The sequence below is a fragment of the Anomaloglossus baeobatrachus genome, chromosome 2 (assembly GCF_048569485.1).
Source record: "Anomaloglossus baeobatrachus isolate aAnoBae1 chromosome 2, aAnoBae1.hap1, whole genome shotgun sequence".
NCBI classification, from domain to species: domain Eukaryota; kingdom Metazoa; phylum Chordata; class Amphibia; order Anura; family Aromobatidae; genus Anomaloglossus; species Anomaloglossus baeobatrachus.
In genome coordinates, this window is record NC_134354.1 from 259,453,611 (window position 1) to 259,481,472 (window position 27,862).

The 27,862-nt window shown below is 46.0% G+C and overlaps 1 protein-coding gene across 1 annotated transcript in view; it reads left to right on the plus strand.

Moving 5' to 3' along the window:
* Positions 1-10,041, plus strand: part of TAF8 (TATA-box binding protein associated factor 8) — a 51,300-nt gene extending 41,259 nt beyond the window's left edge. Inside the window, exon 8 of the mRNA XM_075333737.1 lies at positions 9,539-10,041. Coding sequence (XP_075189852.1) covers positions 9,539-9,670 — 132 coding nt within the window. The 3' untranslated portion in view covers positions 9,671-10,041. The remainder of the gene's footprint in view (positions 1-9,538) is intronic.
* Positions 10,042-27,862: the final 17,821 nt, after the last annotated feature.

The window sequence follows — 27,862 nt, forward strand, 5'->3', positions numbered from 1 at the left end:
GCCAAGGCACGGGGTTATTTTGCGACCTGTACCTCTTGTGCGGCTAAGTTACCTGCGGGTTCCACCTACCCTCTCTGTGAGCAATGCTCAACCCCTGTTTTGCTTCCTCAACCCGAGCCTCGGTCACTAGTGGGCCCCTCGGCTCAGGTAGAACCCCTTGCTCCCCCTGTCCAGGCGGCAGGGACAGAGTTTGCATTTTTTGCTGAAAAACTGAGTCACTCTCACAATCCATGGCTCAGTCTATGGACAAATGGTCTGCCAAGCTGCTTGAAGCTTTGCAGTCCAGACCGGTCCTTACACAAGCCCCGGGCCCTGTTGGATCTTCACCTCCAGGCCCCTCTCTGTCCGCGCCGCAGCACGTTCCCAGGGGGGGCCCTAGGTCTCACGTGGAGGACTCCGGCCCGGACCACAGTCCCAGACCGGCTAAGCGGGCCCGCTGGGAATCTTCCCCGACTTCTTCACGCTGCTCGGGTTCCCAGCGTGAGGACTCTCTGGAGGACGAGGCGGTCGTCGCAGCTCAGGGCTCTGACCCTGACGTTGCTCTCAATTTTGATACACCTGAAGGGGACGCCATAGTAAATGACCTTATCTCGTCCATCAACCAGGTGTTAGATATCTCTCCCCCGCCGCCACCGGTAGAGGAGTCGACTTCTCAGCAGGAGAAACACCAGTTTCGGTTCCCTAAACGTACACGGAGTGCGTTTTTCAATCACTCTAACTTCAGAGATGCTGTCCAGAAGCCCAGAGCGGTTCCGGACAAGCGCTTTACTTAAGCGCCTTACTGACACACGTTACCCCTTCCCCTCTGACGTGGTTAAGGGTTGGGCTCAATGTCCCAAGGTGGATCCCCCAGTCTCTAGATTGGCGGCTAGATCTGTGGTATCGGTTGCAGATGGATCATCGCTAAAGGATGCCACTGACAGGCAGATAGAGCTCCTGGTAAAATCCATCTATGAAGCCACGGGCGTGTCTTTTGCCCCGGCCTTTGCAGCCGTGTGGGCACTACAATCTATCTCAGCTTGTCTGGCTGAGATTAATGCGGTCACACGTAATTCTGCTCCGCAGGTTGCGTCTTTGACTTCTCAGGCGTCAGCTTTTTCTTCCTACGCCATGAACGCAGTTTTAGACTCTGCTAGCCGTACAGCGGTGGCATCAGCTAACTCTGTGGCAGTCCGCAGGGCCATGTGGCTGTGCGAATGGAAGGCAGACTCGGCTTCCAAGAGGTTCTTAACCGGTTTGCTGTTTGCTGGCGACCGCTTGTTTGGTGAACGATTGGATGAGATTATTAAGGAATCCAAGGGAAAGGACTCCTCCTTACCCCAGTCCAAACCAAAGAGACCTCAGCAACGGAAAATACAATCGAGGTTTCGGTCCTTTCGTCCCTCCGCCAAGCCCCAATCCTCTTCGTCCAGCAGGCCGGAGAAAGGCCAGAGGAACTCCTATGCGTGGCGGTCCAAGTCACGCCCCCAAAAGGCCGCAGGAGGCACTGCTTCCAAGGCGGCCTCCTCATGACTCTCGGCATCCCCGAACCGCATCCTCGGTCGGTGGCAGGCTCTCCCGCTTTTGCGACGCCTGGTGGCCACATGTTCAAGACCGATGGGTGAGAGACATTCTGTCTCACGGTTACAGGATAGAGTTCAGCTCTCGTCCCCCGACTCGTTTCTTCAGAACATCTCCGCCCCCCGAGCGAGCCGATGCACTTTTTCAGGCGGTGAACGCTCTGAAGACAGAAGGAGTTGTGATCCCTGTTCCCCTCCAGGAACATGGTCGCGGCTTTTACTCCAACTTGTTTGCGGTGCCAAAGAAGGACAGCTCCTTCCGTCCCGTTCTGGACCTCAAACTGCTCAACAGACATGTGAGCACCAGACAGTTTCGGATGGAGTCTCTCCGCTCTGTCATCGCATCGATGTCACAAGGAGACTTCCTAGCATCGATCGACATCAAGGATGCTTATCTCCATGTGCCGATAGCACCCGAACATCAACGCTTTTTGCGTTTCGCCATCGGGGACGAACACCTTCAGTTCGTGGCATTGCCTTTCGGCCTGGCGACAGCCCCACGGGTGTTCACCAAGGTCATGGCATCTGTTGTGGCGGTCCTACACTCTCAGGGCCACTCGGTGATTCCCTACTTAGACGATCTTCTGGTCAGGGCACCCTCTCAGTTGGCGTGTCAAAACAGCCTTTCCGTCGCTCTGGCGACTCTCCAGCAGTTCGGGTGGATCATCAACTTCCCAAAATCCAAGTTGACACCGACCCAATCACTGACATACCTTGGGATGGAGTTTCATACTCAGTCAGCAGTAGTCATGCTACCGCTGGACAAGCAGCTTTCGCTGCAGGCAGGGGTGCAATCTCTTCTTCGGGGTCAGTCACACCCCTTGAGGCGCCTCATGCACTTCCTGGGGAAGATGGTGGCAGCGATGGAGGCAGTGCCCTTCGCGCAATTCCATCTGCGGCCACTCCAGTGGGACATTCTCCGCAAATGGGACAGGAGGTCGACTTCACTCGACAGGAACGTCTCTCTTTCCCTTGCAACCAAGACGTCACTTCAGTGGTGGCTCCTTCCCAACTCTCTATCGCAGGGAAAATCCTTCCTACCCCCCACCTGGGCTGTGGTCACGACGGACACGAGCCTGTCAGGTTGGGGGGCGGTTTTTCTCCACCACAGTGCTCAGGGAATCTGGACTCCGATAGAGTCATCCCTTCAGATCAATATTCTGGAGATAATGGCAGTGTATCTAGCCCTATTGGCCTTTCATCGGTGGGTCGGACAACGCCACTGCCGTCGCATACATCAACCACCAAGGCGGCACTCGCATAGTTCAGGATTGGTCGCAGTTTCGACTGCCCTATGTATTTCCTCCTCTGGCGATGCTGCCCAGAGTGCTGCGCAAGATCAGGTCCGACTGTCGTCGCGCCATTCTCGTCGCCCCAGATTGGCCGAGGCGGTCGTGGTACCCGGATCTGTGGCATCTCACGGGGGGTCAACCGTGGGCGCTCCCAGACCGCCCAGACTTGCTGTCTCAAGGGCCGTTTTTCCATCTGCATTCTGCGGCCCTCAACCTGACTGTGTGGCCATTGAGTCCTGGCTCCTAGCGTCCTCAGGGTTATCTCAAGATGTCATTGCCACTATGAGACAGGCCAGGAAACCAACGTCCGCCAAGATCTATCACAGGTCTTGGAGGATCTTCTTATCCTGGTGCTCTGATAAGGGTTTTTCTCCCTGGCCCTTTGCCTTACCTACTTTTCTTTCATTCCTTCAATCCGGAATGGACAAGGGTTTGTCTCTCGGCTCTCTCAAGGGACAAGTATCGGCGCTATCCGTATTTTTTCAAAAGCGTCTAGCCAGGCTTCCGCAGGTCCGCACGTTCCTGCAGGGAGTTGGCCACATAGTCCCACCTTACAAGCGTCCGCTGGAACCCTGGGATCTTAACAGGGTGCTAACGGCTCTTCAGAAACCACCTTTCGAGCCGCTGCGGGATGTCTCTTTATCACGTCTTTCGCAGAAGGTGGCATTTCTAGTGGCAGTTACATCGCTCCGTAGAGTGTCGGAGCTGGCAGCGCTGTCATGCAAAGCCCCCTTCCTGGTTTTTCACCAGGATAAGGTGGTTCTGCGTCCGGTCCCGGAATTTCTCCCTAAGGTGGTATCCCCTTTTCATCTCAATCAGGATATCTCCTTACCTTCATTTTGCCCTCATCCAGTTCACCAATGTGAAAAGGATTTGTACTTGTTAGATCTAGTGAGAGCACTCCGGCTCTACGTGTCTCGCACGGCGCCCCTGCGCCGTTCAGATGCGCTCTTTGTCCTTGTCGCTGGCCAGCGTAAGGGTTCGCAGGCTTCCAAGTCAACCTTGGCTCGGTGGATCAAGGAACCGATTCTGGAAGCCTACCGTTCTTCTGGGCTTCCGCTTCCTTTGGGGCTGAAAGCCCATTCTACCAGAGCCGTGGGTGCGTCCTGGGCATTGCGACACCGGGTTACGGCTCAGCAGGTGTGTCAGGCAGCTACCTGGTCTAGTCTGCACACTTTCACGAAACACTATCAGGTGCATACCTATGCTTCGGCAGACGCCAGTCTAGGTAGGCGAGTCCTTCAGGCGGCGGTTGCCCACCTGTAAGAGGGGGTCGTTTTCGGCTCTTTTTATCGAGGTATTCTTTTACCCACCCAGGGACTGCTTTTGGACGTCCCAATTGTCTGGGTCTCCCAATGGAGCGACAAAGAAGAAGGGAATTTTGTTTACTTACCGTAAATTCCTTTTCTTCTAGCTCCTATTGGGAGACCCAGCACCCGCCCCTGTTCCCTTCGGGCTGTTTGTTCTTTTGTGTACACATGTTGTTCATGTTGAATTGTTCTTTTGGTTCATGGTTTTCAGTTCTCCGAACATCCTTCGGATTGAATTTACCTTAGACCAATTTATTCCTCCTTCCTGCTTTTGCACCAAAACTGAGGAGCCCGTGATGCACGGGAGGGTGTATAGGCAGAGGGGAGGGGTTACACTTTTTAAAGTGTAATACTTTGTGTGGCCTCCGGAGGCAGAAGCTATACACCCAATTGTCTGGGTCTCCCAATAGGAGCTAGAAGAAAAGGAATTTACGGTAAGTAAACAAAATTCCCTTCTTTTGTGCTAACCACAGGTCGGCGCAAGGGCCTCCCTGCTTCTAAGCCAACCTTAGCCCGTTGGATTAGATCGACTATTTCGGACGCCTACCAGAGTACTCAGGTGCCTCCCCCGCTGGGGATCAAGGCACACTCGACCAGAGCTGTCGGTGCCTCTTGGGCTTTTAGGCACCAGGCTACGGCTCAACAAGTCTGTCAGGCTGCCACTTGGGCTAGCCTGCATACCTTCTCGAAGCACTACCAAGTGCATGCTCATGCTTCGGCAGATGCGAGCTTGGGCAGACGCATCCTTCAGGCGGCTGTCGCCCATTTGTGAAGTTAGGTTCTGCCTACTTCTTAGTTTTTCTGTTTATTTCCCACCCAGGGACTGCTTTGGAACGTCCCAAGGCCTGGGTCTCCCAAAGGAACGATAACGAAAAAGAGAATTGTGTTACTTACCGTAAATTCTTTTTCTTATAGTTCCGTATTGGGAGACCCAGCACCCTCCCTGTTGCCTGTTGGCAAATTCTTGTTCCGCGTGTTATCACCGGCTGTTGTTGTGGACAGAGGCTCCGGTTGTTCCGGTTCTTACTCGGTTCTACTTGTGGGGGGCTATTCTCCTTCAGCTTTTTCACTAAACTGGCTGGGACTGGCTCACCAGGGGGTGTATAAGTTCAGAGGGAGGAGCTACACTTTTAAGTGTAGTACTTTGTGTGTCCTCCGGAGGCAGAAGCTAAACACCCATGGTCTGGGTCTCCCAATACGGAACTATAAGAAAAAGAATTTACAGTAAGTAAACAAAATTCTCTTTTTATATTGTTTCTGCTGTTCTGTAGACGGCTCTCATTGGGATTTAAAAGTCTTACTGTATGCTATTACTAAAGAATCTGTATCCAATCATTTACTGCTAAGGATAGAAGTCTGTAATATATTAAACAGTTGCTGCAAATTACATCTAATGGCTAAAAACCAAATCTTGGTACAGCTTTTGCAGCTTGGTTAGGATTTAACAGACGAATATTGCACATTTAATCACCAAATCTTTACAAATATGTGAATCACCGCATTATATTGTTTATCGAGGTCTTAAATGTGAAGGTATCTGCATATATATATATATATATATATATATATATATATATATATATATATATATATATATATATATATATATATATATATATATATATATATATATATATATATATATACCTATGATCTTTGCTTAGGTGAGCCTATTGACCACAAGCATGAATTTGCATCCATGTGATATTTAAAGAGTTTGGCCATTTTATCTATATGGTAACACATGTGTTGGGAACATGATATTGTAGCACAGCTCTCCTGTCCACACAATGGCATCTGGTGGAGGAGCATGTGACGTGACCAGACCAGTCCATCAGCCTCCACCAATGGGAAAACAGTGGTGGTCTCATATCCCTCCTCCAGCAGCCATTTTGTGACAACAAGAGCTGTTCAGTTTGTAAGAACTCTGTAACAAGTCCACGAGTAGAACCTGTAATACTTATATATCAGTAAGTGCCACAAAATTATATCCAACATATTTGTTAAAATAAAGATATTGTGGCCAACCCCTTAAAGGCAGCCTGTGGTCATCTTCTCTAGGCCCCGCCATACTGCCACCATGTATTATAGGAAATTTGTATTGTAGGAAATTTTCTCCCAATCCCATATTGGCACAAACGCCTTCCGAAATTCATTAAGTTCACTTTCCATCTTGAAACCCATTACAAAAGAAGTTGTTACTAGGCTTCTGGCTTCTTTTCATTCTGCTACCTCCACCAATGACCCAATACCCTCTTCTTGGCGGTCGCTACCTACCTAACAAAAATAATTACCTTCTCTCTTTCTTCCCGTATGTTTCCCTTGTCCTTCAAGCACGCCGTTATAACTCCTTTGCTAAAAAAAACCATCCCTTGACCAGAACTGCTCTAACTACAGACCTGTCTCTTATCTGCCCTTCATCTCTAAACTCCTGGAACGCTTGGTCCGCTCTCATCTAATCCACTACCTCTCCCTTCTTGACTCTTTACAATCCGGTTTCTACTCTTTACACTCCACTAAAACTTGCCCTTACTGACGCTTGAACTTTTTCCAAACAGATATATCTAATGGGCACTACTCCATTGTTTTTCTCTTGGATCTCTCGGCACCATCTGACACTGTGGATCACCAATTCCTAATTGGCATGCTCCTCTCTATCAGTCTTAAAAGTACTGCTTTCTCTTTGTTCTACTCTTACCTCTCTAACTGCCCCTTCAGTGTGTCTTGCTGGGTCTTCTTCCCCCTACTGTCAGGGTTCCTCAAAGTTCAGTCCTACATCCCACCTCGCTTCTCTACACATGATTCCTATTGGACAAACCATCAGCAAATTTGATTTTCAGTACCATCTCTATACTGATGAAATAAAGGCAGTGAGGGGAAAAAAGCATTGTGGTGGGCGCTGCCATGACCAGGATAGAAAATATTTATATGGAGAAAAACATTTTAGTGAGAAGCAATTTATTCAAATTGAAGAAATCAGACAGAATTTCAAAATTCCTTACTTTTACTTTTTATTTCTATGTACAGTACATGACAGCACCCACGGGCAGCTGATACGCACATTGACATCCAACAATCTTCAACAAAATAACACCACGGGCGACACATGTGTACACTGACATTCAACGGGCTTCAGCAAAATGGTGCTGCTACCAGCACATGTGCAAATTGAGATCTCAACTCGTCAGTGAGCCAAGGTGTGCCTGAAGCTGTGCATGCACTGCCTGCGGTGCCATATTGCTGAAGACCGTCGGATGTCAGTGTATGCGTGTGCTCGCCAGCGGCACCATTTTACTGAAGGCCCCCTGTAGATGAATGTGCAAAAGCGCCGCCCTTGGTGCAGGTGTTGCTGGAGCAAAATTTAAAAAAGGAGCTTGTGCAAACACTGAAGGGCCACGGCAGACCTGAAGACGCTATCCACAGCCCTGCCCCAATGTGCGAAAGGATATTACACCAAAATTACTATAATGAATTAAAAACAAGAACCAGGCTGCAGATTTCTGCACTACAGATATCTGTTAGATCAGTATAACAGCCCCGTTATGGCCATACATCTACTTTAACATATTAAATTGTGATGACAGGTTCTCTTTAATGACCTCTCCTATAGATAGGAAAAAAAGAAAAGGGGATCACCGTAGGTGCAGTAGATAATCAGGTGCAGGTAGTATACTTCTGGACTCCATAGCAGGTGCGCGAATATATGTGGCTGGCTTCCACAGGTTACAGGAACGAAAAAGGTGAGTATCCAGCACCAATATGAATAAAACTCAGTTTTTCATCATTAAAATGATGATGATACAACGCAGAACATCAAACGTGTTTCGGACGTCAGTCCTTAGTCGTAGGTCGTTCTGCATTTTATCATAATTTTAACGATGAAATAAACTTTGCGTTTTATTCATATTGGTGCTGGATACTCACCTTTTTCTATCCTATAGAGAGGACATCAGATACCTCTGCCTGAACAACCACTTTTAACCCCTTGACTACTGCGGACGGTAAAATTATGTCCTAGCGGTCATAGTGTTGACGTGTACCTGCTAGGCACGAGCAGAACCGCGTTCCACCTGTGCCTTTTAACCCCTTAAATGGCTCTGTCAATAAGTGACAGCGTCATTATAACCATGATTGTGCTGAAACTTTACTCACCGCCCGATAACGGAAGTCACGTGACGTGATCACGTAACTTCCAGTGGTTGTCATGGTAGCACAGGGTCATGTGATGACTCCTGTGTTCACATGATGACTAAGCTCCTGTAAACAAACAGCTGAGTACTGGCTGTTACAGGAGATGACCATGTCTCCCGGTTTGAGCGATGGTGCTATGGTCGGGAGAAATGAGTGAGTAAAAAAAAAAAAAGTTTAAAAACATGAAAAAACCTAAGTTCAAATCACCCCCCCTTTCACCCCACTGAAAATGAAAGGGTTAAAAAAATATACACACATTTGGCATTGCGGCGTTAAGAAACGTTCGATCTATCAAAATATAAAATCAATTAATCTGATTGGTAAATGGCGTAGTGGCAAAAAAATTTCAAAGGCCAAAATTACGTTTTTTGGTCGCCACAAATTTTGCGTAAAATGCAATAACAGGCGATCAAAACGTAGCATCTGCGCAAAAATGTTACCGTTAAAAACATGAGCCCAAGACGCAAAAAAATAAGCAGTCACTGAGCCATAGATCACGAAAAATGAGAACGCTACTGGTCGTGGAAAATGGCGCAAAACATAGACCACTTTTTTTCGGACAAACATTCTGATTTTTTTATAACCTCTTAGATACAAGTAAACCTATACATGTTTGGTGTCTACGAACTCGCACCGACCTCAGGCATCACAGCAACACATCAGTTTTACCATATAGTAAACACGGTGAATAAAATCTCAAAAACTATTGTGCGATCACACTTTTTTTGCAATCTTTCTGCATTTGGAATTTTGTTTTTTTGTTTTCCAGTACACTATATGGTAAAACTCATGGTTTCATTTAAAATTACAGTTTGTCCTGCAAAAACACGAGCCCTCACATGACAAGATTGACTGAAAAATAAAAAAGTTATGTCTCTCGGAAGAAGAATGGCGAAAAAAAAGCGCAAAATCGGCCGGTCATGAAGGGGTTAAGTTATGTTTTTTGGAGAATTCACCGATGCAATAAGTTTGGAAATAGTTTTGTCAATACACCTTTATTAGCACTCCCTCCAAGCGTTCTAACAATTTACTGTAATGGATCTACCTATAATGGATTTACCCAATGAATCTACACAATTTTATAGATCCGGTGTGTAACATAAGGACTGGAAAAGGAGTGTTAGATTATGGGTTAGTGGCTCATTACTAGGTGTAATAATATTTCAATTTTCATTTTCTCTGGTAGGATGAGTTGGGTGCGGAAAAAGAGAACTCATCAGTTTTGCAGCAGAATTCGATGAAGGGCAGCGAGGAGACACTGATAGATAATCCTTACCTGCGACCTGTGAAAAAGCCTAAACTGAGGCGTAAAAAGTAATAGCATCACGTGTGAGAGAAGATTCCTGTGGACACATAGAATGTTTATTGGAAAAGGTTTCCAATTGTGTGTGGTGCTGCTCTTACTTCACCACCACATGCAGTTGGGACTTCTCATTTATTTGGATGTTAAAGCAATGGCTGCCCTGTATGGCTTTGAGGAGTGAGGTCCTGTCCAACAAGATGGCAAGAATCTTTTCAGTAAAATGGGACAGATCCCCTACCACTGTGGCTAAAGAAGATGTGCTTCATTGGAGATGAGCAGTAATGTTTTGCTTATTTCTTTATTTTTTATATCAATATATATGTCTGCCAAGTTTCAGGCTCAATATTCATTGTATTGAATTTCATAATAAAACAAGAAAAATGTCATGCCTGTGTCCCTGTGTTTAACCAAACTTTCCTGTACATGAAACTGCCTATCAGGAGGGGAAAAGAGACTAAACGCCTTAAAGGGATCATGTCATGTCCCCAAAAGATATTAACCTGCAGTTATAAGGTTAATCTACAGGTTAATAGCATTCCAATGCTGTCCAGCTGCCTTAATAAAAGTGCAGATACTGGGAGAACAAACACTATATTCCTCTTGGGAGTCGCCGGCTTTCAGTCAACCGTCACAGCACCCTTCACTATATTGTGAGCGTTGGCTGTAAGCACGCCCCGGCTCTTTGACAGCTCGCTCTGCAGAGCATCTCTGCAATCAGATTGCCGTGGCAAGCTTACAGCTGCCACTCACATTACTGCATGCCTCTATAAGTAACAGCTGTTGGTTTCTGGGAGAAATATTGTACATTTTCTCTCAGAAGCAGCGCTTTCATTAAGACGGCTGCAAAGAATTGGAGTGCTGTTAATCTGCAGATGTACCATAATAGCTGCATGTTAATAGAGTTTGGTAACATGACGGATTCTCTTTAAAAGTTAGAGCAGCCCTACAGTGACCCTGCTCAAACTGTAGCATCTATCACCAGAAGTGTCAAGAATTACAGGTACTTATCTGAACGGTCAACCAATCCCATGGCGTCCCGACTCGTTTCTCCCCAGTGACCAATTACTGGGGTTCATCAGCAGGACAGACAACCAATACTCAGCGGTCCCGGGTCCAGAGACTCCAAGAAAGACTGCTGTGCTAAAGTCTGAGAATGATACCAGAATTTACAAGGTCCACTTCCATCTTTATACTGCAGTGAAGGTTGAAATTGAGGCCTGGAACACTCGTCATGTGACGTGACTGGAAAAGGGGAGGAGTTATATATCCACCCTATCACAGATTGATCGCTGTTAAGCAAAAGACAATCTAAGCCTGGCAATTTCTATTGTGTATAGCCCAGACAACGTTATGAATAATTATAATGCAGAAATGCCATTTCAATCTAGCATAATACACATCGCAATACAACAGGGACACGCCCCCAAAATGACTGACGGCGTATCCCCGGACGCCCACCCACATCAGTGTCTCAGTATAATAAGCGTTGTATTCATTGCTAGGCCGTACAACATGGTACCGCTATGCAGAGAACGCGCATGCGCGCTATATCTCCGAGGTCAATGCACGGTCAAACATGCTAAGATCGCGCAAGCGCGCTAGATCTCCGAGGTCAATCCATGGTCAGAAACAAGCCACCAGGACCCGTGCAGGCGCAGTAGTCTCTTACTGCCACAGGCCAGCAATGAGCATTAGATCCTGATATTAATAATAGGGAACCAGCAATTGAAAAGCAGCAAAGAATAATACACAATTGTCATTAAAGGCAAACAATAAATAAGAGGGATGCCGAACATAAATAAATACGGATACCATATTTTTAAGCAACCAGCCATTATGTAAACCCAATACAGGTAAAGTAATTCCAAGTCATAATATATGCATCCACAAGGGCCAGGTATAATGTACCCCAAATCTGGTATAAAATCACAAAAATAATGATTGCTGGCATTAAACAGACCAATTCATTTGTAAGACTAAATAAAGCTAGTAAATAGAACTTGTTCATTTATTCCCAGAGGAGTAAGGGATTTCATCCACCTTGGATATACACACCTTGGATATATCCACCTTGCCTCACGTTGCAAAATTTTGTTATTCCAATCCCCCCGTCTAGGTGTCTGAGGGATTGTTTAACCTGAAAGGAAAGACTATCAACATTACCCCCATGTATGGTATTACTATGCCTCGCCAGTGGTGTGTCCCGCTTATGCCTAATGTCCCCACAGGTGTTCACTAATGTGGACACTTAATTCGCGTTTCGTCTTACCTAAATAGTCCTGAGGACATTAGCATGTGCAGACATAGACCACCCCTGTGGTTCTACAGTTGTCAAAGTGTCTATTAGAACGTCCTACCGGTTGCACTACTGGGGAACGTTTTTGATGGTGCCACCCATCCACAAAATTTGCACTTGCTGCACCTAAAGGTCCCAGACTCCCTTCTATCTAGCCAAGTCGAGCCCCTCTGAGGTACCGCGTAGTGACTATGCACCACGCGGTCCCTGATTGACTTCCCCCTCTTGAAAGTTACAGAGGGTTTTTAGGGGGATAAGTCCTCAGACTACAGGGTCAGCCAATAGAATACCCCAGTATTTATTGAGGATTTTCATCACTTTCCCGATTTGATCATCAAACGTGCCCACAAGGCGTGTGATTGAGTCATCGTCCACTTTTTGCTTAGGGATAAGGAGACCGGACCTGCATTCAGCCCTAGCTTGTGTGTGGGCTTGCTCAATGACCCTTTGTGGGTACCCCCGGTTACGAAACTTCTCACTGAGGCCCAACGCCTGTGTCTCAAACTCACTAATGGAGGAACAATTCCGCTGGAGTCTATAGAATTGTCCCTTAGGGATGCCATGCTTAAGAGGAGCTGGGTGGGCACTCTACCACCTCAAAAGGCTATTAGTACTTGTTGATTTTCGATAAATTGTACTCTGAAGAGTGCCATCCGCCCCTCTCATTCTAGAAACATCCAAAACATTGATGTGATCCACCCTGATCTCTGATGTGAAGGGCAATCCCACAATATTGGTACGAAAATGGCCAACAAAATTAGTAAACTCAGAGGGGCCCCCCGACCACAGGATGAGGATGTCCTCTATATAACGGCCCCAGAAGATGATATATGGGCTCCAGGTGACATCCTTGTCCCTAAACACAACTTTGTCCTCCCACCAGCCCAGGAGCAGGTTAGCATACGTGGGAGCACAAGGGCTCCCCATAGCTGTGCCCCTAAGCTGATGGTAGAACTTCCCATTGAACAGGAAAAAGTTGTGTCGAAGGATAAAGTCCAAGAGTTTGATAATAAACCAATTATGCGGTATCAGGTGATTACCTCTCGTACTCAAGAAAGATTAAATAGCTGTAAGACCAACATCATGTCTAATGCTGCTATATAATGTTTCTACTTTCGATTGATGCCAGGATAGTACTGGCTCCAAACATAATTCCTCCAATTTAGTCAGCAGATCTGTCATGTTCCTAATATGAGACAGTATTGCTGTCACAAATGGTCTCAGGATACGATCGATATAGATACTGGCATTTTGGCAAAGTGCATCTACCCCAGATACAATGGGTCTCCCCCGAGAGGGGTGAGACCCTTATGTATCTTGAGCAAGGCATAGAAGGGGGCAGTAACAGGCAACTTTGGTAGCATAAACTCAAATTCGTTTTTCAAAATTAAACCATCTGTAAGGGCATCTCTCAGAATGGTTGAAAGCTGGGCATGTTATTCAGCTGAGGTATCTTTTCTCAAGAATTCATAAGTCCCTTTATGTCAGGGGTGGGGAACCTTTTTACTGCCGGGGGCCATTTGGAAAATTCTACCAACCTTCGGGGGCCGCACAAAATTATCAACTTGAAAATGACCCGGCTATAATTAGTCAAACAGTTAACTCTCCCCTATACCCCTACTGTGGCGGCCGTAGATGATTCTCTTTGGTGCGCTGTGATGTTTGCTTCTCACAACTGCTTTTCCAGGTTTGTCTTTGTTTGAAGCGCAGATTGGTAAATCATATTTCTTTGTCGCTCCATTGGGAGACCCAGACAATTGGGTGTATAGCTTCTGCCTCCGGAGGCCACACAAAGTATTACACTTTAAAAAGTGTAACCCCTCCCCTCTGCCTATACACCCTCCCGTGCATCACGGGCCCATCAGTTTTTTTGCTTTGTGTTGAAGGAGGCATCCTACACTCTCAGGGACACTCAGTGATCCCTTACTTAGACGATCTTCTAGTCAGGGCACCCTCCCGGGTGGCATGCCAACACAGCCTGAACACTGCTCTGGAGACTCTCCAGAGGTTCGGGTGGATCATCAATTTCCCAAAGTCAAAATTGACACCGACTCAATCGTTAACTTACCTCGGGATGGAGTTTCATACTCTCTCAGCGATAGTGAAGCTCCCGCTGGACAAACAGCGCTCACTACAGACAGGGGTGCAATCTCTCCTTCGAGCCCAGTCACACCCCTTGAGGCGCCTCATGCACTTCCTAGGGAAGATGGTGGCAGCAATGGAGGCAGTTCCATTTGCGCAGTTCCATCTGCGTCCACTCCAATGGGACATTCTCCGCAAATGGGACAGGAGGTCGACGTCCCTCGACAGAAACGTCTCCCTCTCTCGGGCAGCCAAAGCCTCTCTTCAGTGGTGGCTTCTTCCCACTTCTCTGTCGAAAGGAAAATCCTTCCTGCCCCCATCCTGGGCTGTGGTCACGACGGACGCGAGTCTGTCAGGGTGGGGAGCAGTCTTCCTCCACCACAGGGCTCAGGGTACCTGGACTCAGCCAGAGTCCTCCCTTCAGATCAATGTTCTGGAGATAAGGGCAGTGTATCTAGCCCTAAAGGCGTTCCAGCCGTGGCTGGAAGGCAGGCAGATCCGAATTCAGTCGGACAACGCCACGGCGGTGGCGTACATCAACCACCAAGGCGGCACACGCAGTCGTCAAGCCTTCCAAGAAGTTCGGCGGATTCTGCTGTGGGTGGAAGCCACAGCCTCCACCATCTCCGCAGTTCACATCCCGGGCGTAGAAAACTGGGAAGCAGACTTTCTCAGTCGCCAGGGCATGGACGCAGGGGAATGGTCTCTTCACCCGGACGTGTTTCAAGAGATCTGTTGCCGCTGGGGAACGCCGGACGTCGATTTAATGGCGTCCCGGCACAACAACAAGGTCCCGGCATTCATGGCACGGTCTCAAGATCACAGAGCGCTGGCGGCAGACGCATTAGTTCAGGATTGGTCGCAGTTTCGACTGCCTTATGTATTTCCTCCTCTGGCACTGCTGCCCAGAGTGTTACGCAAGATCAGGTCCGACTGCCGCCGCGCCATCCTCATCGCCCCAGACTGGCCGAGGAGGTCGTGGTACCCGGATCTGTGGCATCTCACGGTGGGTCAACCGTGGGCACTACCAGACCGACCAGACTTGCTGTCTCAAGGGCCATTTTTCCATCTGAATTCTGCGGCCCTCAACCTGACTGTGTGGCCATTGAGTCCTGGATCCTAGCGTCTTCAGGGTTATCTCAAGAGGTCATTGCCACTATGAGACAGGCCAGGAAACCGACATCCGCCAAGATCTACCACAGGACGTGGAGGATCTTCTTATCTTGGTGCTCTGATCAGGGTTTTACTCCCTGGCCGTTTGCCTTGCCCACTTTTCTGTACTTCCTTCAATCCGGAATGGAAAAGGGTTTGTCTCTCGGCTCTCTCAAGGGACAAGTCTCGGCGCTTTCCGTGTTTTTTCAAAAGCGTCTAGCCAGGCTTCCGCAGGTACACACGTTCCTGCAGGGGGTTTGCCACATAGTCCCTCCTTACAAGCGTCCGCTAGAACCCTGGGATCTTAACAGGGTGCTAACGGCTCTTCAGAAATCACCTTTCGAGCCGATGAGGGAGGTTTCTCTTTCACGCCTTTCGCAGAAGGTGGTCTTCCTAGTGGCAGTCACATCACTTCGGAGAGTGTCTGAGCTAGCTGCGCTGTCATGCAAAGCCCCCTTCCTGGTTTTTCACCAGGATAAGGTGGTTCTGCGTCCGGTCCCGGAATTTCTCCCTAAGGTGGTATCCCCTTTTCATCTCAATCAGGATATCTCCTTACCTTCTTTTTGTCCTAATCCAGTTCACCAATGTGAAAAGGATTTGCACTTGTTAGATCTGGTGAGAGCACTCAGACTCTACATTTCTCGTACGGCGCCCCTGCGTCGTTCTGATGCGCTCTTTGTCCTTGTCGCTGGCCAGCGTAAAGGGTCGCAGGCTTCCAAGTCAACCTTGGCTCGGTGGATCAAGGAACCGATTCTTGAAGCCTACCGTTCTTCTGGACTTCCGGTCCCTTCAGGGCTGAAAGCCCATTCTACCAGAGCCGTGGGGGCGTCCTGGGCATTGCTGCACCAGGCTACGGCTCAGCAGGTGTGTCAGGCGGCTACCTGGTCGAGTCTGCACACTTTCACGAAACACTATCAGGTGCATACCTATGCTTCGGCAGATGCCAGCCTAGGTAGGCGAGTCCTTCAGGCGGCGGTTGCCCACCTGTAGGAAGGGGCCGTTTTACGGCTCTTTTTATCGAGGTATTCTTTTACCCACCCAGGGACTGCTTTTGGACGTCCCAATTGTCTGGGTCTCCCAATGGAGCGACAAAGAAGAAGGGAATTTTGTTTACTTACCGTAAATTCCTTTTCTTCTAGCTCCTATTGGGAGACCCAGCACCCGCCCCTGTTCCCTTCGGGCTGTTGTTCTTTTGTGTACACATGTTGTTCATGTTGAATTGTTCTTTTGGTTCATGGTTCAGTTCTCCGAACATCCTTCGGATTGAATTTACCTTAGACCAATTTATAAGTTTCCTCCTTCCTGCTTTGGCACCAAAACTGATGGGCCCGTGATGCACGGGAGGGTGTATAGGCAGAGGGGAGGGGTTACACTTTTTAAAGTGTAATACTTTGTGTGGCCTCCGGAGGCAGAAGCTATACACCCAATTGTCTGGGTCTCCCAATAGGAGTTAGAAGAAAAGGAATTTACGGTAAGTAAACAAAATTCCCTTCATATCACACAGGAGACACTGTACATACACACACCTCTCTGACACACTGGCCGTATACTGCACACAGCCTTGACACAGTTGTCCTATTTTACACCACCCACGATACACACTGGCCATATATAGTACACATGCACAGGAGATACTGTATACTGCACACAGCACTCACACGCCGTATACAGCACACACACACAAGCCATACACAGCACTCACACGCCGTATACAGCACACACACAAGCCATACACAGCACTCACACGCCGTATACAGCACACACACAAGCCATACACAGCACTCACACGCCGTATACAGCACACACACAAGCCATACACAGCACTCACACGCCGTATACAGCACACACACAAGCCATACACAGCACTCACACGCCGTATACAGCACACACACAAGCCATACACAGCACTCACACGCCGTATACAGCACTCACACGCCGTATACAGCACACACACAAGCCATACACAGCACTCACACGCCGTATACAGCACACACACAAGCCATACACAGCACTCAACAAGCCATACATAGCACTCAACATGCCGTATACACAGTACATAAGGAGAAGAAAAAAAGCTCTGCATGTAAACATGTGCACACCAGGAATTAGATATACCAATAAACCTTACAATATGAACCTTTATTAAGTGCCAAACACAACAAACAGCGCGCGCACACACACACACACGCCGTATACACAGCACACACACGCCGTATACACAGCACACACATGCCGTATACACAGCACACACACGCCGTATACACAGCGCGCACACACAGCACACATGCCGCACACACAGCACACACGCCGTCCACCCAGCGCACACACCGTATACACAGCACATACACAGCACACACGCCGTATACACAGCACATACACAGCACACACGCCGTATACACAGCACATGCACAAGCCGTATACACAGTACACGCACATGTATACACAACAGACGCTGGACACTGAAGTCACAAATACATTTGATATATGGTGGTATATATTAGATATAACCACACTTAGCACAGATATAAGTACCTGCTGCTTAGGTGCCCTGTAAGATCAGGTGCAGCACAAGTGATGGATGCAGCAGCTCAGCTAAAGGGCTGGCTTCATTCTCGTCTTCTCTCCAAGAAAAGACCTCCTAGACCTGAGCAGCCGAGCACAGAACGGGAGGGTGAGAGGCAGCACGCACAGCACTATGCAGCCTTCTATGTCCCGTACAGGCCCCTCCCCCATCACTCTGATTCTAGCTGTAATCTCACAGGGAGCATGTAGGAGCCAGAGGGAGGAAGTCCCACCCCCAGTGCTGTCTCCTGGCAATAGACCACATGAGCGGCTGCCCGAGCACCACAGCCACCGGGAATCTGCTCCAGTGCCCCGGGGGCCACAGAAAAGGTCATCGCGGGCCGCATACGGCCCGCGGGCCGGAGGTTCCCCACCCCTGCTTTATGTGATAAAATAGTCTGACACATTTCCAAATATTGGGGGTCATCCATAATTACTATGTTCCTCCCTGTGTCCAATGGTTTTATAACAATTGATGCATTTGCTCCCAAATTGTTCAAGGCCTGATTTAGTTGTGGGGTCATATTAGATTTAATTGGACTCCCCTTGGGTTGATAATATATATCTCATCAGATACCAGTTTTAAAAAGATATCAAGGCTCCCCACATCCCCTGAAGGGGGCATTTTCTTACATTTTGCTTTAAGGTCAGAGAAAGGTCCTGCACCTAGATTCCTTTGACCTTCCTCAGAGTTGCTCAAGTATTCTCAAACCTGGGAGTTCCGCCATATCTAGCCCCAACCTAGCACATTTTTCTTTATCATTGATATTAAAGAAACGTCTCTCCATTTTAATTTACGGATAAATAGATTAAGGTCTTTTAACCATAGAAACAGATCAAAGTTTGTTGTGGGCACAAAGGATAACCCTGCATTAAGTACCGATCTCTCATTCCTAGACAAATTATGGGAGGACAAGTTTATAATAAAATTGTCATCTACAGGATCCTTATCAAAACGATAATTTATTTGTGCCGCTTTTCGGTAATGACATCTCGGCCCCGAAGATGAGAGAAAAAAACATCCTGATTTTCCAAAAATGATGACGAAGAGGCTAGTGTATCTAATTTCTATTGTAAGGGTTCTGGTACCTCTTCTGGGGACCGGCACTGTGGTATCCTGCCATCTAGCTGAACGCTCCCTTCTGCCTCATCCCCTTCCTCTGTGTATATCTGCCCCTACTGCCTCTAATATCCGATTCAAAATCTGAGCCCTCAGGATCAGAGGATGATGGATCAGTTGGTGGTACAGTTTCCCGTACTAGGGCTGGGTAGGTCTGTTTCCTTTTGAAATCAGATAAATCTTTTTGAAAGCCATGTGCCCACAGAACATACCTGTGGATTTTTCTGCAGGTATTTCCGCAGGTTCACGCAGCAACTCCCTGGAATCCGCAGCTATCCATGATGCGGTATTTCTGCGGAATTGTTGCAGTAAACCTGCTGAAACAGTGCGGAATTCCTGCGGATTTCCCGCCCTGTATCTCCATAGTGGAAAGGCAGGAATTCCGCAGATAATTCCGCATGAATAATTGACATGGATTTATGTGTGGCTGCAAAAAACGCAGCATTGATACAGCACTTCGCAAATCCCATAGGATAACATGGGGAGCGTCTGTACTTGCGTAAACCTGCGGATTTATCTGGAAAATCTAGAAAATCTGCAGGTTTTCCGCAGCAAATTCCGCAGGTATTTTCTCCCCTGGGCACCTGGCCTTACTCTGGAATTTATCAACAGCTGTTTTAAGTTGTTTCTCCTTAGTTTCAAAACCAGGGGAGGATTTATGTTTCAAGGTGGTCTCAATCAGTCCTTTTAATTTGGAGGAGGTATTTTCCAAATTAATTTTCTCCTCCTCAAGCAGGATATTCTTCAGCCTCAGAGAAGAGGCAACAATCTTTTTCCCACTTCTCAATCAAAGATGTAGTGCGACACCTCAAGGCAGGTACAATATGAATCCTTAGACCCCTTGGTACAATGCTCTGCTTAATATAGCCTCCTAGTGACTCAACTTCCCACCACGATTTCAAGTGTTTTTTATATGTCTCGAATAATGTGGAATACAATGTTCGAAGGGGAGGTTCAGTCGCCAGAGGTCCCTCGCCTTCTAGATCAGAAAACACTTCTTTAGCGTCATCTAACCATTTTTTAATCTCAATTGGTCCAGACAAAAATCCAGCCATACCAGTATTAGACACGAAAACCAAAGCCGCAGCAAGATTACTACAGGGTATATATATATATTATACACCGTGTGCAAAATTATTGGGCAAGTTGTATTTTAGAGGATTTTTTTTATTATTGAACAACAACTATGTTCTCAATCAATCCAAAAGACACATAAATATCAAAGCTTAATATTTTTGGAAGTTGTAGTGTTTTTGTTTTTTTTTTTAGATTTGGCTATCTTAGGAGGATATCTGTTTGTGCAGGTAACTATTACTGTGCAGAATTATTAGGCAACGTAATAAAAAACAAATATATTCCCATCTCACTTGTTTATTTTCACCAGGTAAACCAATATAACTGCACAAAAGTTAGAAATAAACATTTCTGACATGCAAAAAACAAAACCCCAAAATTTAGTGACCAATATAGCCACCTTTCTTTATGATGACACTCAACAGCCTACCATCCATAGATTCTGTCAGTTGCTTGATCTGTTTACGATCAACATTGCGTGCATCAGCCACCACAGCCTTCCAGACACTGTTCCGAGAGGTGTACTGTTTTCCCTCCCTGTAGATCTCACATTTTATGAGGAACCACAGGTTCTCTATAGAGTTCAGATCAGGTGAACAAGTGGGCCATGTCATTATTTTTTCATATTTTAGACCTTTACTGGCCAGCCACGCTGTGGATTAGTTGGATGCATGTGATGGATCATTGTCCTGCATGAAAATCATGTTTTTCTTGAACGATACCGACTTCTTCCTGTACCACTGCTTGAAGAAGTTGTCTTCCAGAAACTGACAGTAGGTCTGGGCGTTGAGCTTCACTCCATCCTCAACCTGAAAAGGTCCCACAAGTTCATCTTTGATAATACCAGCCCATACCAGTACCCCCACCTCCACCTTGATAGCGTCTGAGTCAGAGTGGAGCTCTCTGCCCTTTACTGATCCAGCCTCTGGCCCATCCATCTGGCCCATCAAGAGTCACTCATTTCATCATCAATCCATAAAACCTTTGAAAAATCAGTCTTAAAATATTTCTTGGCCCAGTCTTGATGTTTTATCTTATGTTTCTTGTTCAAAGGTGGTCGTTTTTCAGCCTTCCTTACCTTGGCCATGTCCCTGAGTATGGCACACCTTGTGCTTTTTGATACTCCAGTAACGTTGCTGCTCTGAAATATGGCCAAACTGGTGGCAAATGGCTTCACGCTTGATTTTCCTCAATTCATGGGCAGTTATTTTGTGCCTTTTTTTCCCAACACGCTTCTTACAACCCTTTTGGCTATTTGCCATGAAACGCTTGATTTTTATTAGTTTGGCAATTTCAAGACTACTGCATCCCTCTGCAAGACATCTCACAATTTTTGACTTTTCAGAGACCGTCAAATCTCTCTTCTGACCCATTTTGCCAAAGGAAAGGAAGTTGTCTAAAAATTAAGCACACCTTATATAGGCTGTTGATGTCATTACACCACAGCCCTCCTCATTACAGAGATGCACATCACCTGATTTACTTAATTGATAGTTGGCTCTCAAGCCTATACAGCTTGGAGTAGGACAACATGTATAAAATTAACTTTTAATGGATAGTCTTATAAATAGCCCAAAATAGAAGACACATAAATTAATTAAAATTTGCAGCAAGGTACCATAAAGGTCAGGAGGCAATAACAGTTAATAGAGAAAATTAGTTATAATAGATCGCATATATCATAATATGACCTAGGTAAATCCCTTAACAGGGTTTTTGGTTCTTTGAGGTTTATACAGTAAGAATATACAAAGTGGCCATAAAATAATGTGTTTGGAGCCGTCTGCAGACTGACCCAGTGGACCGAATTGGCTGAAAATTGGTAAGTATGCTATTCAAGGCATGGGAAACGGAAGGCATCTTTAAAAAAAAAAATTGATACCAAAATTCCCCACCAGGTGATAGTGTGCCGATAATTGGACATGTCACAATTGTTCCATAGACTAGCATAACTGTTCATGGTGATCATGTTCATCCTATGCAGAACATGCTCGACGCTTGCATGTAACATGTCTGGTGGGATGCTGCGCTTCCAAAATGATGCAGGCTTTGAGGTCAGCCAGGATGTCAACATTTCCCCGATAAACACGCTCTTTCAAGTATCCCCACAACCAGAAATCTCAAGGATTGAGATCGGGCAAACTCGGTGGCCATGCGTTAGAGAAGGAGCGGCTCAGAATCTTGTAATTGGGAAAATGTGCACGCAGAATGTTCTTCACACTTTTTCGATGTGAGGAGGCGCTCCATCATGCATGAGGGTGGTCGTCTCAAGACACTGCCGCTGTTGGAGTTGTGGAACGACCACTATTTCCAGCATTGTCTGGTACCTTGCTGCTATCACAGAACAGGTAGACCTCCCTTGGCCTCATTTCTTCGTAATAGAATGATCCAAGGATGAATGATGAGGTGAAGCCACACCAAACGGTTACCTTTGACGAATGCAGCAGAACCCCCTCGACTGCATGCGGATTTTCAGTAGCCCATATGCAACAGTTTTGTGTGTTCACCGTTCCATTCAGGTAAAAATGCTCTTCGTCGCACGAATTTCACTCTCGCCAGAAACATGAACGCAAATGTCAAGCGGGTATCATTGTCACAAGGAAAAAGTTGATGATGACTAATTTTGTACGGGTATGCCCGCAAGATCTTTTGGAGAACTTTCCACACTGTGCTGAATGGGTGCCCCAATTGCCTGGAAACACTGCATGCAGTGCTGTTCTTGGTAAGGTTGTTCGTGCCCTTTTCCACGATGGCAGTGGCAATGTCCTCCACAACCTCTTCGCTTACTGGTCGTCGCCTGCGCCCTGCTGAACACTCAGTAACCCTGTTGCCTCAAAATGTGTCATCGTCTGTATCAGTGAATTGACAACTATTGGACCGTTACGTGTGTGAAGGTCTTTCAAATGACAAAAGGCTCTCAGTACAGCTGTAGCATTCCAGGCATTCTTATAAAACAACCACACTAACAGCACATGATCCGGCAAAGAGACAGGTAGTGCTCAGCAGCAATGAATAATAGTGCTGAAGGTACATTAGGACTTGTGAAGAGCAACCCAATAAATAAAATCTCAATGGAAGTTTGAGTAAATGCAAGGGAATTTAACATTGGGTTTATCGATTTAAAGTATTTTAATGTGGGACAGAGAGCCCAATCAGATGTATCAGGGTGTAAACAGTACTGTATCCGTAAAAGATGTAGGTTACATATAGGAGATTTTTAGCAAGAGGTAGAAAGCGTGTCATAAAACACATTGAACAATCTTAGAATAAAACCAAAAACATAGAGAAACAAACTCACTTGAACAGAGACATAGTAATAACAGTAAATTATAGGTTCAATAACTGTAGAGATAATTACTTAGGCACATTTGGCAAACATTGAGGTCAAGTATAGAAAGAAAAAAATGGAAAGTGGGAGAGAGCTGAAGAAAAATAAGGGGGATTTGATTACAAAAAACTAAATTTACATTGTATAAATAAATAAGCAAGTAGTATTAGACGATTTGACTTGTTCCAAATGGTATTCTGTGAAGCTTGCAAAATTCTGAAGATCATGAAGTTGGCAAATAATTAGTGAGACTTGAGAAATAGTTACTCCAGTAACAGAACAACTCACAGGATGAGCAAGGTGTGAAAACTTGTAGAGGATCCAGCCAGTCAGTAGTTACAGGCACAAGGTGGTGCGCCGGGACTGGAGTGGTGCTGAAAAAAGTAAGAAAGCAGTAAGATAAGTATACTACAGGGGCAGGGAATTTGGGCTTAAACTCCAGAGGTGAAAAGAAAAACAACAACGCTGGAGTGGTGCTTTACGCAATTATAGGCTGACCAGAAGTCCCTATATTAATATAGTTGAGCAACAGGTAATTGAACATTCTGGAGATCAATAATATTGATAGTTCAGTAGAATCCATATGCAATAGGAAATTGTCTAACAGCATAGAGGATTGTGTTGAAAGTGTATTAGCAGTTACATACCATTAGATGGCAGCAGAGAACAGCAAAACCTAAAGAGAAGCAACCAGCACGATTTTGCTATAGGAGGTAAAGGCAGTGCCATACAGGCACTAAGATGCTGATTGCAGGCATACCTGTAAGGGTACGCTCACACAAGTGTATGACTCTCGCGAGTGCAATGCGCATTGCTCTCAGACCAATGTTATTCGATGAGGGAGAGCAGATGGTCAGCTTTTTTCTCATCCATTTTCTGGATGAGCGAAAAGTTGCAACATGCTGCGATTGTATGCCAAAATCGTGCGAGACTTGCCAATACAAGTCAATGGGTGCGAAAATAAAACGGACGCCACACGGACCATCCTAGTGACATCCGTTTTTATGGATACATTTCTATCATATAGCACAGAACACTGTAACTGGTCCTGTAAATGAATAACAGCTGCTGAGAAAAAATGGATTGCATACGGACAAGTGAAAAATCACCCACTTGCATAGCACTCACATGACACACGGACAACCACATGGATACCACTCGTACGACTCTCCTGGACGAGAATGAGACCGTTTTTTCATAGAATCGTGTGAATCTAGTCTTATAGAAAGATCTGATGCTTGGTTGATTAAATATCTTTCATCAAAGTTACAGAAAAGCACTGCACTTTGATGTTTGCAACATGGGCGGGTCTTTGTGGGTCGGGTCCTCGCGTATATTCCTCTTCCTCTGGCGTCCTCCTGGCATACCCCCTTTTCTGTATTTGAATATCGCACCTTTTAAGTGACTTTTATTTTAGCTGAGCAGTTTATAGTGATAATCTTTAATGCACCAACATATTACGCAGCACTTTATAGTTCAAAGCATTCTTGCACAAACAAGATAACACATTACAGAGTAATACGTAGCCCACCGTATATCACGGAGAGTGAGGGCACTGCTTGCAAGCTTACAATTTATGAGGTAATAGGGGGAACACAAAAGGTAAAAAACAATTGCTTGTCGTGTAAGATGCAGTCATCATTATATTAAATAGAGGCATTCCAATGACACTGCATGAACCAATCACCAGCCAGCATCTGTCCAAGTGCATTGACAAAGTGCTACCCAGTGCATGGAAGAGAGAACAGGGGATAGAAAGAACAGGTTATAGCATTGAAGTCTTGCAGCTCTGGGGTCTTGGGTTCAAATTCCACTAGGGACAACATTTTCAGGGTGTTTGCATGTTCTCCCAGTGTTTGTGTGATTTTCCTCCGGGTGCTTTGATTTCCTCCCACACTCCAAAGACATACTGATAAGGAATTTAGTTAAATTAGTGAGGTGATAGGTCAGTCTATAGACATGTGTTGTTAGGGTATGCTTGAAAATGTGGAGACTGGGAAATAACCTGATTGTTTTGAGTTAGTGCATTCTAGAAAACTGGCACAGCTCAAGAGAAGTCCTGGAGACAGGAGTGGGAGGTTCAGATTATAGAGGGTTGTTAGTCTTAGATCAGGAAGAGGTTGAGTAGGATGATAGACAGAGATGAGGGAGATGTAGGGCAGTGCAGAACTATGATTACATTTGTGTGTAAGAGCTTGCTCACACGGCCATAGATTCTCTTATGCGAGAGAATCGGGCAACTTATGCTAATAATACTGATGAGCGAGCATGCTTCCAACTGCTCGATTGAGCTTCGAGGTGCTCGGGCACTCGCGATGCTTGGCCAAGTATCGCGGGTGCTGGGATGTGTCATCCATGAAAAAGAACACAAAGAGCTGGCTCCATTAACTGAATGATAGAAGCTGGCACCCCAGTGCATGGCATTTGCAGTGTCTGAACGGCTCTCCTGGGGGATTCAAAAAAGTTTTTTGATGCAGTGTGTCAAGAAAAAGAACAAAACCCTGCCCTCACTTTCCCCGGAAATGCTCTGTATATGGCTGGCTGTATGTGGGTGGTGAGCCAAACTGCCCAATCATTGTCTTCCATAATACTGATTACTTGAGCACTTTCAGAGCATCTGACCTGCTCAACTTGAGTAACGAGCACCTGAGCATTTTAGTGCTCGCCCATCTCGATTAGTTAATAATAGTGTTGAGAAAGCACTCAATCGAGCATCAACATGCATTGGGTACTCGCGGTGCTTGGTTGAGAATCGCTGGTGCCTCGATGTGTCGTTCATGAAACAAAGACCACAAAGCACAGGCTTGCATCACTGCATGATGCATGCAGGCATCCTAGTGAGAGCCATTCTCAGGCTCCCACTGAGGATGGAACAATGTTTTTGGATGTAGTGTAATTCTTTGTTTATGGCTGGCTGTATGTGGGTGGAGAGCTGAACTGCCCAATCATTGACTTCCATTAAACTCGTTACTCGAGTAGAAACCTTTCAGAGCGTCTGACCTGCTCGACTTGAGTACTGAGCATTTTAATGCTCACCCAACTCTAGTTAATAACACTCAGAGTTTGAGCAGAGTGTCATTTATTGTGATCCGCATGCGAGAATCAGAGCGCAGCTAAGAAGATGGAGAACTTAATTTCTCCTTTGTCTGTGTCGGCGTATATCGGACTGCAGTTGAATGATTTCCATGCCGCCCGTAGACTTGACTGGGTGCATATCATGCAATTATTGGATGAATTTGCAGCATGCTGTGATTTCTTTATTATGCCAAATCGGCATGAGAAAAAAAATCGCTGATCTGCACTGCCCCATAGTATAACATTGGGTCGAGGGCTATATCTGATAAAACATCAGATTGCCCTATGCCACGTTATATGCTCATGTGAACGAGTTCTTAAAGTGATAAGTTTATTTTGGTAGTGGATGGGCCACCAGTGCAATAACTGACATGTTGACGGCATTGGACAAAAATATGAACCTGGCTAGTGCATTTTTGATAAATTAAAGAGAGATCGATGAGTAGAGACTTGCAGTTGTCCAGGTGAGAATGAATCACAGCAACAGTAAGGGTTTTTCAGTCATAGGTAAGAAATGGTGAAATTCTGGAGATGTTTTTTTGAGGTACAGGTGACATGACCAAGTGAGTGAATAGATAGAGGGATTGAATGGAAGATCTGAGTCATATATCCCCCCAAGACAGCAGGCATTCTGCCTGGGAGTTATGCTAGAACCCCAACTGGAAATGCCAATTTTACATTTAGGTAGGTTAGTAGAGTGGGGCTACACAAAGAGTTCAGTTTTAGGCCACGTTCAGTATTTCGGCAGTATGTTACATCAGTATTTGTACGCCAAAACCAGGAGTGGGTGAAAAATGAAGAAGTGGTGTACGTTTCTATTATACTTGTCCTCTGATTGTTCCACTCCTGATTTTGGCTTAGAAATACTGATGTAAAATACTAACCAAATACTGAATGTGTGAACATAGCCTCAGATAGAGGGAGGACTTGATGGTAGAGACAGCGAATAATCACTGGTATTCTATAAGAATGTGGGATTGAGCTCAGGAGATGTATATAATTGGGTGTCATTAACGTAAAGATGGTAATGATAGCCAAATCTGCTGAGGTTTGTCCAATAGGGGCTTTGTTGTCATGGATGATAGACAGTCCTGTGGTGTCCAGCTATAGAAGGTCAAAGCATTTGGCTGCACAAACTGCTCCCTGACATTCTATTATTAATGCTTGGTTTTCATCCATTTCCCTTTAGTACCCTGCGGATTTCCTCAGCCTGTCAGCTGCTGTTCATCAGTACTTCCCTTGTCTTTACATACCTTTACTTCCTATTACTCGGTGCTGGTGATATTTCATATATCTTTATCAAATCTTCAGTGCTAGCAGTTGGTTTGTATACATCTGGAGACTCTTGGTGGTTGTTGCAGTTTCTCTCCTTGAGTCAACTGGAGAAAAGTTGTTTGTTGTTTCCCCTTGTTTCTTATCCCTATGTGTCCTTTAGCGCTTAGTGGGTTTGACGAAGAGCTCAACCTATACGCTTGGTCAGGGGTCACCATCAGGGGCGGATTAAGGGTAACCAGAGCC